Source organism: Anguilla rostrata, chromosome 2, assembly GCF_018555375.3.
Source record: "Anguilla rostrata isolate EN2019 chromosome 2, ASM1855537v3, whole genome shotgun sequence".
Classification (NCBI taxonomy): Eukaryota; Metazoa; Chordata; class Actinopteri; order Anguilliformes; family Anguillidae; genus Anguilla; species Anguilla rostrata.
Window position 1 is genome coordinate 12,180,200 of NC_057934.1, and position 18,676 is coordinate 12,198,875.

General features: G+C 41.5%; 1 protein-coding gene across 2 annotated transcripts; it reads right to left on the reverse strand.

The window, feature by feature from the left end:
- Window positions 1-1,196: 1,196 nt before the first annotated feature.
- Window positions 1,197-14,811, reverse strand: rhobtb1 (Rho related BTB domain containing 1). Of its 2 annotated transcripts, none has more exons than XM_064320288.1 (10): window positions 14,499-14,811; window positions 12,690-12,899; window positions 12,385-12,488; window positions 8,615-8,800; window positions 6,902-7,860; window positions 6,309-6,427; window positions 4,245-4,395; window positions 3,854-3,942; window positions 3,582-3,687; window positions 1,197-3,117 (listed from the first exon to the last, which is right to left on the reverse strand). In XM_064320288.1, the coding sequence occupies exons 2-10, from the start codon at window positions 12,867-12,869 to the stop codon at window positions 2,948-2,950; spliced, it is 2,064 nt and encodes a 687-aa protein (XP_064176358.1). In that variant the 5' UTR covers window positions 12,870-12,899; window positions 14,499-14,811; the 3' UTR covers window positions 1,197-2,947. The 2 variants fall into 2 exon arrangements, with proteins under 2 accessions (XP_064176358.1, XP_064176364.1); XM_064320294.1 differs by lacking the exon at window positions 14,499-14,811 and adding an exon at window positions 13,388-14,485.
- Window positions 14,812-18,676: the final 3,865 nt, after the last annotated feature.

Genomic DNA, 18,676 nt, shown 5'->3' on the forward strand with positions numbered 1-18,676 from the left:
AAAATAAGCAAACTGCACAACCACATTCACCTGATTGCATGGAGAGGAAAAAGCGTGAGACGCCACAGAGTGGCAAATAAGTCTTCTAAATAAGGGCAGGCCAGGTGTTAGCAATCAAATCAGGTTAGCACTGCCGCTACCCAACACGCCTGTTAATTACAAGAAAACATCCCCGCCAGCAGGGAAACAGAAGAGGGCTACAGAAGACATGGTTGTCACACAATATAGTAAGTAATGCACTTAGCTTTCACTCTAGAGTAAAGGACAATAGATTGCAACACTGAAGTAAGGTACAGAGCATTACTCATGAGTTATCACAAGATAACACAGTTACGACTCTATACTAAATTATCACTAACTTCCCCAGTGTCAGATTCTGGATGAAAACCCCTGAACTTCTGTAGATGAATCATGCAGTGTAATCATGCTCCTTTTAAATATTTTCCCCTTTTGTGCAGTAAGCAGGCTATAGGTGTCCAATTAACCAGTGGGGTTCGCCAGTAAATGAAGAGATGCGGTTGTCCCAGCCAATGGAATCCATTCCTCCCTGGACAATGCTATGGTCAATTTTCCATCACCCCATGGGTCGGTACTAGAACAGTCCAGATTCAATACCTTTGTCCAAACACACGAACAGTGCCCTGACTGGTTGATCCAGCTGCCCCCCCGTGTAATAAAACGTCTGCCCAAGACAAGAGTTTTCCTCAGTCAAAAATCTACCGTGTATAGCACCAAAGGGCGATGCGCATTTGGTGATTGTGTCACCCAGGGTATGGGAAAGTTCAGTTGGTGAGAGGTTGGCATCTCATTGCTTTTCAGCAACTCCCCCCTCCCCCGCCCCCCTTTGGTCGATCGGGCACCGCTTGATTACATAGATGGAATATGACAGGTCTTCCTCCAACTCCATTCTATACAAACTTAGCTGTAGTCTGCTGTATGAAAAGAAGCAGTTAGCAACTTCTTGTGTGTTGGAGGTGAACCACGGATCAGCAGTGAGGTTCGTGCATTAACCCAGCTGCAGTTAGGGTGGGAATCGGATATGCTCAGCCATGTGTTCATATGTTGCATGCCAAATTTATTATAATATAAATAAATATATATTAATATATCATTGTTTTTTAATCTACACTGCGGGTGGTGTAAAACATAAAACAGAGTACAATAAAGTACAATAAAATAGAAAAGACACACTGTACTTAGGTAAAATCAATAATTTATTTAACAGTATTCCCTTTAAAAAATAAATAAATAAACAAACAGCTTTAAGGATAATTACCAGCAAGATCAAAGGCCTTTGACAGCAGGAACCAAATGAACCAGCCACTTGGTTTTCTTTTTTTTTAGCAGCTGATGAAGAAATTTAGCAAATTCGCCAATAAATAACAATTGCATGGTATCTAATAAGTGTGACGGTCTAAGTACCATTTCGGTTAACTTAAGTAAATCTACTCTACGAATAGAAAATTAAACACTTTTTCAAGTATTTCCCCTTTCTGATGGGCAGGTTCAAACCCGCTTACATTTTCCCAACTGGATCACATGACCATATCTCCAGGGGGCTCATACATTGGAGGTACAAACACAAACACCTACAGTACAGCACAGTACTGCACAGCTTCTTTATATACTGGTCTACAATGACACAGGCAGAAATTATCATCCTCTAATTTTTCATCCTATGCTGAAAGCTTGAAAGCTGTAATTCCCTTCGGCAATATCTACGTAGAACACTCTTAATGGATTTGATATTGGCTGATATGTTATTTATTCCAAGTAAATCAACTTGTGTTACAAACTAAGTAACACCTAGTAGGGCAATAGTAACAATAATATATTATGCCAGTCGCAGATATAGGTTGTGTTGTGAAGTTAATGTCCATGACTAAACCCTGAACTAATTCATAGTACTAAGCCCTTCTAATTACCATAGGAGATAACTCTTGAACCACATAGGTTAATACTGTGCAACAACAAAGGATATAGAGAAGTTGTACAAAAATAATTTCTTATCTGGAGCAAGACTAGTATATTTCCATTTCTGGGTGAAGTCTGTTGACACTTGGTAGGCTGATGACCTACTTGTCTGACAAGACTTCATTTCCTCCAGGCAAAAAGTTATTGCATTAATGCTGATTTATACCATCTAAGGGTTGGTGACTGCTGTTAAACTTCAGCAATCTAATATTTAACACGTTACACCAATGTGGTTACACACCTACAGCAAACACAGACTTTACGACGGTGAGCTTTTTGCCCGAATATTCAATGTCAGAAGTGACAAAATAACATTCAAATCAAAGCACACTTGGAAATTGGGTCATCGTGCCTGTGAGTCTTGTGGTGGTTCATTATAGCACACATTTCTTACTAGTACTGCTATTACAATGAGTACTTTAGCACTTAAATCACTTTGTGGATGTAAAAGACAATGGCATCTACATGAAACAGAAAACCTAAGCAGCTTGTAACAGTATTTGGTATGTCTTATTCACAAATAATTGTGGAAAAACTCCCATTTTTTACATACATTTGCTGGCAAATGGCTTTATGCCCGGACTGTGGTTTGAGCCAGGTGCTGTTTGGCAAGCCACAGAACCTACAGTCACGAAAAGCACTGGTACAATAAACGGATACAATTTCCATTCGTTGGTGTGTTAAGCAATGGGAGTTAAGCCACTTTAAAAAAACAATTTCCAATGATGACCCCTCCTTCCCCGATGGCGATGTGTTGCTCGTGCACACAGGTTGTGCTTCGGACCACAGAAGTGCAGTAACCCACAATTTTTTTTTTTTTTTTTTTTTTTAAAGACAAAAAATGAAAGTCAGTGCATTGATAGATACTGTATGTCCTCTGGAGATTAAGACAGAAATACAGGAGGGGGGGAGTGAGCAACACTTCACCGCGGCGGTTGCCATGGTTCCCCGTCACAGGGGGGTGCGGGGCTGCTCAGACCACCACGGCAGAGGTGCTCCAGAAACACCACCTACGTCTGGAGTGGTGCTTGCTGTGGACGACGTCCTCCTTCTCCCTCTCCTTCCTCACGCGCTGGTAGTGGTCTTCCTCCTTCAGGTACCACACCGGAGGCCAGCGGTGCTTCTCAAAGTACTCCTGATTCTCTGTTCACGTCACACAAGAAAACAACGAGCTTCAGGGCTAGAAAGCCCCGGTGGACAGATTCCACCATGGTCACTGTATACTGCAAGTGGAAATACTTATAATGACCGCACGTTATTTTTAGTATCCTTTTAGACAAATTCGGTTTTATTTAGGAGAATGCCGTTGTTAAACAGCCCCGCAAACCTCTATCCCATGCAGCGGGCACAGAGCACTGCTGGCTATTACACACCCAATAAAGCACCACATTTATCTGGGTCACTCTGACTGATTCTAGAGAAGGCACTGCCCAGCTATGAGAAGGAGTGACCTTGACTGGGATCATTTACACTATATTCACAAACAATTCATTCATTTTTCTTCTGCTGAATTTTTGAAGCTTAATTAATTTAATTCCTGAAATGTAAGTAAAACTGCTTTTTTTGCTTTGATCGAATAGCCTCCATCAAATACTGATACATCTTACCTGCTGATTTAGATTTGATTTCCTTGCGGTAATTGGCACAGACACTGTTGTAATGAGTGCAGATATGATGTAAGCACCAAGCAGCTAACTGGTTAGCATTATGGAACTGCAAATAAAATGGTTTAAACAATATGTTATCTGCAAGAATGTCAAGCTAAAAGTAAGATACCTTCAAGCTGATAGAATCTTTTGAAAAATATGTTGATAATCATCCAGGTGCAGTAGTTAAGATTTACAAAGTGCAAGGTTGAATGTTTCACTCTGTGACTGACCTGAGCCAGTTCAAGGTATGTGAGGACTTCTCCATCTGTGTCCTGTCCCTCTTTTGAAGCTTTCATCAGCTCACTCACAGCATATTGTTCTGTGGAACAAATAATACAGTTGTATTCCTTCTTGCATATGCTTCACAAATATAACATAACATTCAACATTAGAACATTAGTTATGTTCCAGCAATTGCATGTTTTATTAACTTTAAGTACTGTATATTAACAGTTGTGTCACAGGTGGTTAAACCAGTATTTTATGCAAGTGTGGTTACATGCAGAAACATGATCACGTGATAAAATCTTTTAGTGACACACTTCACAAAAACCTTTTATTCTTTAAACACTACCCTTTGAGGCAGAAACAGGCAAGTGACAGCACTGACATAGTACAGACCTGTTAGAGCCACCAGTCGGGGAAGGCACAGTCTGTTGGCCAGAGCAATTAATTCCAGTGGGTCAAGGTCAGCCATAGGGCAGAGCTGATTGGTGTACAGGTACTCCAGTACTGTTTGCATGCACGCCCTACTTGTGTTGGGGAAGGACACCTGCCAAAGTAATCAGACAGAGAGCAGAGAACCACCAATCAAGTTAATGTTCTTCCAATTATTTTTTAGTTGTATGGATTTCCATTTTCTTTATTGGAATGACACACGTATATGCATGCTGTCAAAACTTACACATACAGTATGCGGAAAAACAGTTCCCAGTATGAGCGGTTTCCCTCTGAGTCTCTGTCACTGTCTACGGTCTGAAATCAAAAATCCAATATGCCTTCCTCTCTCTCTCTGCCGCTCCTACTGCCTTTGATCATCCCACTGCCCATTGTTTTTGGCCCTCCCACTATCCACCGTCTGCCCCTCCTAATGTCTGAGTCCCTCCCACAGTTTGAGTCCAAGGAGCCCTTGTGTCTGTGGGGGGAGGGGGGGGATAAATGCTACACTCTCTGGGTGTTAATGAGAAGGAAAAACACAGCTTGTGGCTATTTTTGTTCTGAGAACACTCACAGTTTAAGGATGAATATAAATGTGCAATCTCACTGTCTGATCAGGGAAGCAGTCCAACATTTTATATTTCAAAAAAACAGGAATTTATAATCTGTACATGACATTGCAGCCAAAGGAAAGGAAAGAAGTAAAAGCAGGTTCTCAATAACAAAAATACACAACAACAAGCATAATGCATCCTCACACAAGAGCGTACTCTCATATTACCTCACCATCTATCTTTAAATGCATTCTTTTTACATATATCAGCAATATATACAGCTAACTGGAGAATGGGTATGTATAGATTATATACATGCATGGGGAATGGGAGCCAGTCCATACCTCTGGCAGAATGTTGTAACACAATTCACATTGTCTCCTCATAAACCCCAGCCCGATTCTCCTCCCCCTGCAGCTGTCAAACTATGAACAAATTACATTTCTAACACGTTTATAAAATTATGTCTAATATCAATCTTATAATAACTTCTCTCCAGTGGAAGAAGTGCATTTCATCCCCTGGCCTCTAATGGTTTTCATCTTGGCACTTAAACCTCTTTGTGATCGATATCAAGTTCATCTCAGTGTGGCATTACTAAGCACATTTCAGCAGGAGCACAGAAAATTACTACGAAGCTAATTACATGATGTTCTTCAAGGGTAAACCTTGTACGGTGCACAGCGCACTGAGGTGAACACAAAGGCCACATATCTGTCAATACTGCATTTCTATCAATGCGCTCAATTTTAAAGCGAAAATTAGGACACCTCCAAGCTAAAATAAAACTGTCCTAATTCATATCATATCTTGGTATGAAATGGTAGCCGAAAGCAAGGTCTCTTTAAAGATTTGTTTGGGCACAGCACACCAGCCATTACAATCTCACTTGGTACTGTATTTGGATCTGTGTGTCCACATAGCCTGAAGGGCATTTTAAGGTCTCGTGCATCTTTAAATCTTTTCAAATTAACTTGAAGACCCTGTTGTGTTTGTTAGCCTCAATACTACATGGAGCTTGTTTTATTTAAATCAAGGCAGGCTTAAGTAATCATTCTGAATGTGTTCCGTTGGCAGGGTTTCTGAAAAACTGGTGTGTGAAGAGCAGGCAATGTCGCAGCTTGTCACAGTCTTTATGAATTAAAAATAGGCTTCCACAATGACGGCAGCATGGAAACACTGCATGAGATTTGGCAGTGACAAAATATTGTATTGATAGACATATTTCCGATTTTTAAAACCAGACTATTGACTACACTTTTAATGACACCATGATTAGATTATACTGAATTACTGAACCCAGGCACATGCTTTGACAGCCCAAAAACGTGTGCGATCGCACAAGCTGTCTGACACAGTGCCATCTACTTGTGGGCTGGCAACATTTCAAGAGCAGAGAAGAGAATGTAAGAAAAACCAGCAGGGAAACAAATCGATTAATGACCAAAACTTCATTAGTCTATGTCTCACACACCTCGTTGTTTGCGCTCTCCAAGAAAGACCCGCCAAACAAAGCAGCCATCCAGTCACAGCTGGATATCAGCAAAGGCTTATGGGCATTGATGGTTCCATCATCCAATCTGAATATGACATCTGCCAGGAAAAATGGGAAACGGCATTATCTTTCGTTTTTCTTTTTTTAAGTAATTGAATATGCACACAGTACCTGCATTGTTGGCACCGTTTGCAATCTACCTTCAATTACTTTTTAAGAACCTTTTTTCATAATGCCTTCTGGGCTATTTCTTTATACTTTACTTTTCAAAATACTATGAAGCTGCTTCAGTACTGTTTGTCTTAGTTGGCACAGTGTGGGCTATACCTTAACTGTTTTTAAGAAGGCCTACTTGGTTTTCTTTACCTTGATTTTCCAAGACTATGGTGATGTCTTAGTACAATTAAGATCTTCAGCTTTGTCACAAAATCAGTATAAACAAATGATTCTCAATGCAATCATATTTCAGGAATACGAATTTGAAGTTCATCAATCCTGTGTCAGACCTGATTTTTGTGTCTGCAGTCATAAACATCAACTGTACAGTGCTTTATTGGCAAGTGGGTCTCTACCTGTAAAGGTGTCCTTGGCCAGACATTCTTTAATTCTGTTTGCTTTTCGAACGTAAAATGCTTTTGTGATTTCCTGATTCATGAAAGCCTCTTTGTTCATGATGTTCTCAACCATCATCCTCAAGTCAAAGATTTCAAGTATTTCAGCAATCTGCGCAATCTTCATCAAGTCCTTCTCCCTCTCGTCCAGCTCCCCCGTGTAGAGGAAGCGGAGGACCGCGCTGAAGGGACCCAACTGGATGGAGTAGTCCATCTTCACCACGGTCATGGATGCCGGCGTGGCGGTCACAGGGTTGGTGACCGTCTCTTTGTGGATGCTGTAGAAGGCCTTGCTCCAGGAGGCCAGGGACAGCTTGGTCCTCCGGTGCTTCCCACTGAAGCTCATCATCTTCAGTGTGCCGTCGCTCTTGGATGCCCTGAGGGAGCAGGGCGAGAGAGTGTGCAGGACGTCAGCGTCATCCTCCGTGTCCAGGCTGAGGGTCCGCATCAGGTGGTCCCTCCCCTGCCGCTCAGTCACGACCAAGCACTGGGACTCGTCTGAGATGTCCATCTGGAAGAGGTCGTAGAATTTGGAGGATGAGGTAGAGAGGTAGATCTTGTGGGCGAAGATGTGGATGTGGTCCTGCAGGATGAACATCACGTCGGCGCACAGCGGACTCTCCAGCAGCTGCCGTGGACCATCTCGGTTGTTCGGAGGGCATTCTGGGATTTTGATGAGGGGCGGGGGAGCCTTGGGAGGCAGGAACGGGGCCTGCAGCAGTGGTTTCTGCACCCTCCTCAGGTGTGACTTCCAGAACTGCAGGTGCCTTCTGGAGATGAGGGCGGCTCGAATTGCATTGTCGAAAATGTCCTTGATGCCAAACTGATCGAAGACACTTGTCTCATAGTAGGGAATGCCAAGCTCTTTGGCAACTTCCCTGCCACTTTCGGGTGGTAGGATATCACTGGGTTTTATAGGCCTGTTTGAGATTTAAAAGAAAAAGAGTTCTTGTTTTTGCCTTATTACACAAATCTTCTCAAGTTAACCAAAACCTGATTACCAGAGACCTGAACCAGGACCAGTCTGGATGTAAAATTTTAACTTGTTTCAGGTTTGGGGTGGATCCCATATGATTGTTGCAGGTCTTGAGTATGTGCACCTACAGCTTATAGAACCGAGAGGACACGTGAGACTGCTTCCAGTTTTATTTCGCAATTACTTATCATTTTAGCAGGACTGAGATACACCACCTTTGTGAGAAAGTGCTTGTTGTTATCTGTCAGTCCATCATAAATCACCAGTCTACTGAGCCACTCAGTTCATAGAGCCCCTTATTAGTGAAATTAAGATTTACAAGTGTCAAGATGGAACCTTTTCACAAAATAAAATGCTAATTAGGTGAAGGACAGTGCAGCAAGTTAAAGTCAAGAGATAAGTCATCTGTGAGAAGCAGTTTGGAAGTCAATATTGACAAGGACAGGGAAAACATCCAAAAGTCATTGGATATTCATCCAGAAGTCATGTTTAATCTTGTCTGGTCTTGTCCACTTCGATTGTGAGGTGTGAGCATACATTTCGAAAGCATGGACCTGAGTAATTTCGCATTCAGGTTCAGGATCAAATCTCCGTAAAGCTGCTTTGTGACAGTGCTCTTTGTAAAAAGCACTATACAAATAAAATTGAACGGAACTGAATATTCTAACAGCAAAAGGGACATTGAGCATCAGCCATACCTCGCTAATGGCCGCCTGGCTCGATTGACAGCCTCCAGGTCAGCATACCGCAGGTCGAGTTGGCATCCCACAAGGATGACTGGTGTCCGCGGGCAGAAGTGCTTGATCTCCAGGTACCACATGGTCTTGACGTGATGGAGGGAGTTGGGGTTGGCGATGGAGAAGCACAACACCACCACGTCAGACCTGCAGAAGACATTAGAGAACAGCCAAGGACATCTCAGCGGTGCATCACACCCACTCCACCATACAAGAACAACGAAGAGCAAACAACACGTTACACCGCATGCTACAATACCCAGCGAAAAAGTGTCATACATCACAGACGCCAAGCTGTACCAGCTGCAGCACCGCAGTCCTGTAGTATCAGGTGTTCATGCAGAATTTCCCCACATTTTCAATGTCAGCCAGAGAGACTGTCACATTGACCTCTGATGAGTTAAGATGAAAATATTGCCTTGTTCACCCCCCCCCCCCCCCAACCAAACAGCTTTCAACAAGTTTTTTTAGTGAATAACTCCTTTGGCAATGCTTTTTCAGACTGCCTTGGTGAATATAAGTACAAAAAAATCACGACAAAAAAAACTGAAACCATGCACACAAGTACTGACACATTGCTAGCATACCTTTTCAAAGTGAGGTTGGTGCATTGGCTAGTCTGAGAATAACACCACTCTTCATACAGGTACAATAAAGAATGTATGCTCACTGCCTGACCATTGGAACATAAGGAGTCGTGCACCACTAGCTGACATGGCAAGCAACGGGGTTCTGTTACGAGGGCCACACAAGACTGGATTTCATTTGCAGACTGGAAACGCATAAAGCATGAGTCATGAGTGACTACATGACTAACAAACTTACAGTTTCTTTCACTGCCAAGTCCTGTATATAGATCATAGGGACCCTACAAACAAAAACAGGCACAATACAATGCTACATATAGCCTTTGAAAAAGAAGCACAAACATAATTCAGGTTAAGGTTTTGAAGGTTAAATGAAAACAGGCTAAAAAAAAAAAAAAGACAAATCTGCATGTGTAAACACAATCATACAGTTAAGCTTGACAAATAGAGCACTGTCCTACATGTTTTTAAATTAAAGCTACATTTTTTTGGTGCCAATACACTAAATTGGTATATCTGGTCAATTTCTGCAAAATCCTCTGTCAATTTTGAAGTGCGTAGACGAGCATGCGTTAGGCACAGTCTGCCTGCCAGCGCTACTTTTCAATCTGAAATCTATCAACTGGACTGCACAGACATTGTGTTGGGCAAGTACACTTCACACGCATCTGTGGAGGCAGACTGCAGGTACCCAATTAGCTGGATGCTCTAGTGCAAAGGTCCTCAATCCTACCCAAAAAGGGCTGGTGTGGGTGCAGGCTTTCATTCCAACCATGTGAACAACTAGAGTCTGTGCTAAGAACCTTGATTAGTAGAATTGGGTATGTTACCGCTTGGTTGAAACAAAAGCCTGCACCCACACCAGCCCTTTCTGGATGAAAATCAGCACCAGAGCTTTAGCATTGGCCCACTTTCATTGTGTAGCACCTGTTTAAAGAGCACCCTGAGTGGAACTGAGAAAACTGACAAAAGGCAAACTAATGCTTTAACTTTTTTTAGGCTGAAGTCCAGTGAAGGGTAATGAAATCTGTGAGACTTTTAAGTATTTCAGTCTGGCACAACAAAGCTAAGAGAGTGCACTAAAACCTCTAAAGGTCTCTTTTCAAGGGGACTTTAAAGGAGATTATTGAGTCCTGATTATTTCAACACCCATCTGGTCTATAGTGAGGCTAATGTAGGGAGGCCAGACAAAAATTATTGACTTGCTGATCAATGGTTGACCAAATCATCGATTGCGCAATGCGTTCCAGAAAAACCGATGATGTGAACAAATTACCCTTGAGCATCACACTGCCAATGGTGTGCATCCTTATACCATCTGAATTTTCCCTTAAGATTTTATGCTTCAATGCACAATCTGACATTGCTGGAGAAGGAATTCTGAGCTCCTGTGCTTTCAGCACTTGCTCACAACAATCACAGACACAAAAGGAGCACCGCAAACTGGATTTTCCTGAACTACATTTTCACAGACAATGATCCAGTCCTTACTCATCGTCATTTGAAGTGGCTCGCTTTTGAAGTATTTGTCAAGTGGGGACGTCTCCTTCACTAAAACTCTCCCATATTCCATTAGAGTACCTCCGTCTGTGAAAGAAGTGTTTCAGAATAAGGATGCCATGTGCCAGAGAGCCAGATAGAAGTGTTTGGTGTGATCAGACCGTATCTGCAGTAACAGACATGTTACTGATGGGCTCCTTTTTCCCTTCACATTGGTTGACACTCATCATCACACTCTGCTGTCTGGGCATAGGATGAGGCGATAATAATAACTGAGATTTTCAGGCAGTGCTCCAAGAAATGCTCTTGAGACTTCTTCAGAGCCTCTGCGTGTGTCTCCAACACACAGAATCCCCTCACCTCAAAATCAGTGGCTGGTCTGGGGACATGTTGGGGACATGCCTTTTTTCATATTATCAATTAATTTATATTAAGAAAGCAATAAAACATGAAGACTAATTCGGCTGAGATGGTGAGAAGGCCAAGGGCGTGGGGGCAGGCAGAGGGTGGAGGGGTGGGGGGGGGTTGGGGGGGGGTGGTTGTGGACTGCATGAGAATTCAAGCCCTGTCATCTTAAAAAAATGGTTGGCGCTGTGTAAGCTGACCACTGCACTAAATCAGGCAGGAAATGTTCCCTGATTGCTCTGACGGTAAGGCAGAGCTGTGGAGCTCTTAAAGGTGAACGGCTTCCGGAAATCTTGGGCGGATCCATCGCCTATCTCATTATCACACTGCCTGCCCAGCTTCTCCACAACCGCCTGTCCCTTTATTAAAGTGTATGCCTCCCTCCGGAGCCTTCTGTGAACTTCATCCCCGCCGTTATCACCTGACAGCGGAGCGACTGCAGTCCCCCAAATACAGGTCAGCTGATCTCTCCCCGGCACCACCTGCCTCACCCAGCAGCTTGTCTCACATGACCTGGTGGCCAGAGGGTCTGGCGCCCTCTCCATCCTAAAGAGCTCACCTTACTCTCACATCACAGAAATTGGAATATTGAATTTGCATTGTTGTTCCTGTTATAAATGCAGAACGACCCGTATTGATGATACCACTGTAATATGAAGGGTCCAAATGTTTGTTCTTATAGTTTTTCACTGTACTCTCTGATTTTGAATCTTAACTGCTCTTGCACGGTTAGATAATATACTCATTGGTTACAAAAACATTTATGGATTAATGTTACATGCATGTATGTGATTTATGAAACAAAGTACAACCACTAAGTAAAAAAAAAGAACATGACATGAAGTCACCAGGTCAAAGCAATCAAGCAATATTTTTCAGACTACATTTTTTAAACAAGGAAAGTACCATACAAAAACTGAACGTGATTTTGAGGTGGCTTTCATATTTCTTCCATGAAAAATATCAGTTTTACAAAGTATTATGTCCATGATAAAACTTCCTTCACTAATTCTGAATGAACTGCTACAACACTCATAACGTGCAGTCCTGTTTATTGTTGTAGAAATTATCCTCTTTAAGTCATATCATTCTCAATATTGTCCTTAGCAGGAATATTGTTGTGATTTGCTACAAGGTCAGTGCTATTAGTTATAACGCCATCTGCCATTTTAATTACTACACACTAGGCACAATAATTTTGAGTTGAAAATTGAGCACTGGAGCGCACGCCAGGCTTACCTTCCATATGCGAAGCGTCTGTCTTTATGGTGGTCCCCAAAAGTGTCCCACAGCCTGAGAGACACGCTAACTTCGTCCACGACATCACGAGAACGCTCTAAGACCTGAAACCAGTCATCCCGTTAAAAACAAACAAAACAAAACAAAAAATACAATGAGCAGTTAATGGAACAGTCTGTCAAAGCGACACGGCACCAAAGTAAATTCAACAACAAACAGCCTCATAGGATTTGTGTGTCCCTGAATTACAATGCCATTTAACCAACTCCTGAGATCCCCCACCCCGGGGCATACAATTCTCATACCTCTTGGCAGACCCGGTACTGATCAATAGCCCAGACGGTTGGTACATGGGTTGCCAGGAGTTGATACTGGGTCAGGGTTGTGTTGCATGCTCGGGCGCAAATGAGTCGAGTCTTCCCCACGGCGTTGTCTCCGACTACTACACACTTGATGGTTTCTACGTTCGGTCTTTCGTAGTCCATAATAAACTTCAGGGCTCACTGACTTTCTCCCTTCGTGACACAAATAAACAGCACAGACAAAATTAACCAGTGTGTTTAAAAAAACCTGAAACAAAATGCACGTTTCATTAAAAAAAACATTGCAACCAGTGCAATACAGACAAAACTAACGCCTTACTTATCAACAAACCAATTATCTCAAAAGCGACCCCAACAGTGAACCTCTTTTGATTCAGCATTGTTGCCTTTCCATAGCTCTTTTCTGCACGTTATTAGACTGGAATATTTCCAAAACACACCCCAGTACCAACATCCTCATAGTTTCCATGGAATTCTATTTGAGCTGTTTGAGAATAATTATAGGAGTAACAAAAACCTCTCTGCCAAGATTAGACTTGTTTGGTGAGTTTGCTTGTGTATATCAGTGCACACTGAACATATTTTATGTATGCAATAGCGCAAATTCAGAATTCATGTTAGGATTTTCTAATCTCAGCACAGACACATTTGCAGATAGTTTGCAAAACAAGTTTAGGTACCTTGGTTGTGGATACAGTAAAATAAAAACAGACTGCTGGTCCTGATGACGGTTATACACTCAACGGGCCACGTGTAGCTCCATAAAACAAAGCTCTGACGTCAACGCACAATTTGGCAACGACTCTGAATTGTCTCCAATGCTCGTAGACATTTGTATTCATCTGCCTTCGGAAATTGATTATTTAACCAATTACGAAGATAAGTATACCCAGCACCAACTCATCCGTAATTTTGTCAAGTTCATTGAAATAGCCTTTTTCGAAACCGCATTAATGAGCAACCACTGGTATCATTGTTTAAATGTCAAGCACTTATCCGATTACATTTGGGAATGTTATCGCTATCCTGGTCTTGTCAGTCAATGAACATGCTGCTGTCGAAAAATAGCGACTGGTAGGTCTATATGAATATAGTTTTTGCTTGCAAACCAAAGAGCACAATGTAAACAATTATACAGGTGCTGCATTGACAGCGACAGTCGAGCGCCACTCATACATTTATGACAGGCTATAGTCTATGTCTGAGGAGAAGGTGAAAAAACCCGCACAGCGTTTAACAAAAAAAAAAAAAAAAAAAAGATTTCTAATATAAATGGCAAGTACTTGTAAGTTAAATGTTAATGCGTGTCCTTAAAACGTAGATAAGGACAATGTATATGTAATGTTCATGTAAGATGAATAAAAATGTTATTTAAATATTTGGGTTTTGTTTAGATCTCAATACATTCTTCATCATTCATTTGTAACACTGTATTGACTGCTCACCTCCTGACAGCTACAGTATCAAGGAATGACATTACTAAAGTGAATACAACGGGACCGAAATAAATATATTGTATCAACATGAATAGTTCCCCCCCAACTGCACTATAGCCAACTTACATGGAACGGGCAAATGAAAGCAACATCCATCCATTCATTCATTAGCCAAGTGAAACAATTAATTGTAGATACCGGGAATCAATTAAGAAATATTCTAACTTAAAACGCGCACAGCTAACTGCAGAGGGAAGACAGCTCAGAAAATTTAATTAGACGAGGACACCACCCCTGTCTTTGTTCTAGGTAGCTAAGGTGAGGAGTAGATTTTTTTAATGACAAAAGCACCTACCGTTCCTTTGAGATTGTGTGTTTTGTTCTTGTATACCCAAAACTGAACTCAAAGAAATACTTTAAAGTGTGCCATACAATTATTGTAGTTAGTGTAGCCTAGCCTACAATATAACAGCCCGCCGGTGCTAGCTTGGGAAATGCATAAATATCATTTCGTAATCAATGTTATCCCCCAGCTTGCAAAAAGTTAATCCTTTTTCCAATGCAAAAACACTGTCTATATAGGCTATTCAGCTCGCTGCTTCCAAAACAACGTCCTTTTCTCATCCAAATGCTCTTTGAGAGAATCATCTGTGAGCACACAGCACGGACGTGGTTGCAGCTTTCATCGTGACGTCAACGACCCTGTTCTATTTATAGCAGAGCATAAGATTTCATTCAGGAAAACAAGGTGGTAGCGAGCACAGTCTGGTGTGGTGATGCGCGTACCAGTATCTGAAACATGTATTTCAAGAACAACAAAAATGTTTATTTTGTCACTTATTTGTTATGTTTAGTTTGTTGTATGTGTGTCTATCACAAACAAAATCAAACGATCACTACGATACGACAGACTCCATCCCTCTCTTCTACCTAATATAGGGATGTGAACGGTTTCAAGTTCGCCGGGACAGGGCAACTGTAATCACTTTAGAATGAAATTACGCAATAAGGTCAGATCAGTAGTAGTTAATACGTGCAGCTACAGAACAACATAGCCTGTAAAACTTAAATTTCGGATCGCAGAAAAGATGCTACACATGCTGTCATTGTTTACATTAATTGAATATGTCTGCCGACATTTACGGCTTAATATTTAGGGAACTGTGCATATGTCACTTCTGAGTCTGATTTTGTGATATGTAGCCTACTAGTAAATCACGCTGGATAAGACCGTCTGCTAAATGAATGCAATGCAATGACTGTGGGCCAAAACATAATTTTAAATTAAAATTTCACATTGAATTAATATTTGCGCTGCAAATAGTCTACATTGCTGAAACGCCATTGACAACACTTGCAGCATTATCAGATATATCAATAAATATTTAAAAGAACACAATTAGCTGTCATAAATTGCGTTTAATTACGGCAGTGCAGACACAATATCTAATGCTTTGGCAGAAAAACACTATTCAGAGATTACTTTTACGGAGATTAGAGAAATCGCTGGCTAAAACCGGGTTTGAACGCTAATAGTCTTAAACCACCACAGGATTTATGTGGAAACGCTGATCTATAGGTGATAGTCTCGTGGGTTCGATGGCCTTGCTCCAGACAAAATAGTGACAGAGAAACGGTGTTGTACAGGCCTTTAATTTAGATTTTTCATTTTAAACCCTCTTCTGTTTTTGCTGTCCTTGTTGTAAAGTTTTTCAGACAATTGTGCAACTCAGCAGCTCACCTGCTTGTGCTCCCAATGTAGTGCTCAGCTCTGAAACTTTTTTTTCCTACAGAATTCCATTTGACCTGTTTCTGATAAGTATTGCTTTTAGGTTTAATATTTAATGTTGCTTAATTGTACATCAGGGTTCAGTTCCCATATACTGTACATAGGTGAACTCTTTATCTCCTCAAAAAGACGTGCTCAATCTCAGTATGTTTGCATTTTTGTAAATAATAATGCATATCATGAGGTATGTGAAGTGGGCTGTATTTTCACAAGGCTGCATACTGCAGTATATTTCAAACTTTATACTAAAAACAGCTAAATTTATAGTATCAGTGATGAAGTATATCTATGACCTCAGATGATAAAAGACTCTTTTGAGAAAACCAGGCCGACAAATCAAAACTCCAAAAGTCCAAGCTCCAGGTAGTCAAATTTTCTACAGTATCTGTCTTCCAATGTGACCTCTAGTGTGAAAAATACACCATGCCAAAACACTTCCGTGCCAACACAACACGTTGGACAATGTCCTCTATTGACTCCCTGAAGTTATTTTCTTGACCTGGAAACCTGGACACCATCTTTTGTGCAGGGTGTCATGGTTCTGTGTTTCCGTCTCTGTCTTTCCTTGTTGGGCCGCCAGATGGCGGCACTTCTGTTTTGTGTCCTGCTTGTACCCTGTTTAATTGTATTATTGTTTTCAATTGTTCAATTATTGTTTTTTGATTGTCTCGTTTTCCCTTCCCTCTCTGTGGCCTGATTGTGCATTGTGCCCTACTGTGTCTCGTCAGTGTCTTGTCTATTTAAGTTCCCTTCTCCCTGACTCAGGTGCTGGATCCTTGGCTGTGTTTGGTTGTGTGTGCGCTTCTGCCCATGTTTCTGCCCTGCGTGTCTCCTCCTGAGAATAGCTCCCCGTGTGTTTCTACCCACGTTCCATTTTTACGTGCTTTTGGATTTTTGGTTTTTCTTTGTTTTTTTTTGAGAGTTGCCCTGCGAGGCCTTTTGTTCCCTGCTTTAGTTCGTGCTTTGTTAAGTAAAGTCTTTGTTTCAATTACCATTTGGAGTTTTGAGTTTTTTTCCCTCACTCTGCGTTTGGGTCCTAACCCCCCATGCTCCCTGACACAGGGAAGGCTAAAGAAGGATTAGTGATGTGGGCAGCTGTAGGACACTGGACAGCCCAAATACCTGCCAGTCCATTATATGTTTTAGAAGATTAAAATGGTTCCTCACATCTGAGGCCTCATTATCTTGATTGACTTCTGGGTTAAGCTTTTAAAAAGGTGCAGTCACTTGTCATTGTAGTGCACGCAGTTTTTGGAGAGACTTATTTCAAAATACAAATTGTCCTCATTAAAGTATAAAAAATACAATATTTTAAGCCCATGAAGTCCAATTTTTAGTGTAGTTTAGTCACGCAATACCTCTAGCAACAAATACATCTAATAAGTAATAAAGAAACATGCAATTGTATGTTAATTCTTGCATTTCGTTTCTCATAAGAGCAAACCGTTCTGAACTCTGGCATTAACAAACATGATCTGCATGGTTTATGTTTCATATGCAGGCTCTTAGAGGATACCATGGCCAACAGCCAAAACCTTATTTCCAATAGATTGACTCTCTGGTATAGACAGAATGTCACAATATTGCCCTTTATGATGCTGTTAAATTAGAATACTTTTTGTCCATTAGTGAAGATAAATAAGGTGTTACAATGATGAGCAAGTTCCTAGCATAATCTTTTCCTGTCAGGAAGGGTCTACCAGTCTACTTCTGTTTGTATGTCCATCCAGACCCATATTGGTACAATGAAATTACCTTGGATTTAATCTTAATTTGTCACTTGATCATTTTGAAGACGTCTATAAGAAGCATCATATTTATTGTTAACATTTTATCATTTTCCCCCGAGAGACAAAAATCAAACCTTACTTAAACCTGACTGAATATAATTTCACAGCACAGAAATGCATGAAATGTCAGTTGAACAAGGAATAAGGGGACTTTAAAGTACAAATAATTATCCATTGGGTATTCTCTCAACTCCCTCACAGTAATTTAAGGTGCATCATTTGTTTTGCTTGTTTGCTCAGATAACTAGTGTCATCCCCCACAGAGAGGCCACAGAGGGCATCCTCTCATACAGTCACTTACCAATCTCCTAAACCCCCCTCTGACCTGCACCACGCATACTAATACATGCGATTTCCCTTTAAGTCTTTCTAGAAAGAAAAGCAACATACTCATTTCCCGCTTAGCTGCTCAAGTAACCAATTCATAGAGGCTTTTTGTTCCACCTGGCATCCAAAGCTGATTGGTGCACAGATAGATATGTCTTCCTCTAGCCACACTAAATTCATCATTCAGCGAGAGAGCTGAGGCTTAGAGCAGCACCTGGGCTGTCTGACTTTTTCTGCTGGGGATTCATTCATAATTTCAGCTGCACCACTCTCAGCGAGAGGGGAATGTGAGCCGGAAGAGCGGTTCCCGCTGCCCTTGAGAGACAGACCGCCCTGCTGATCGCAGTGCTGCGTCTTCCTGGAGTTAAATTATTCCGGGCTTGGCTGGCGTGCCTTGGACCGCTTCGTTCGGATTGCTACTGTTGAGGGGACATTATGCGAGACCCAGCCCTGCCCGGTGATGCGCACAACAGGCGTGTGTTATTAGCTCAAGATTTCTGACACACAGCACCTGACATGTCAACATTATTTTACGAGGTGATAAAATACTTTTTGATGATCCATTTCCTGTTAAAGGCCTTATACAATCATACATATGAGAAGAAAATGTTTTGGATGTGCCAAAAT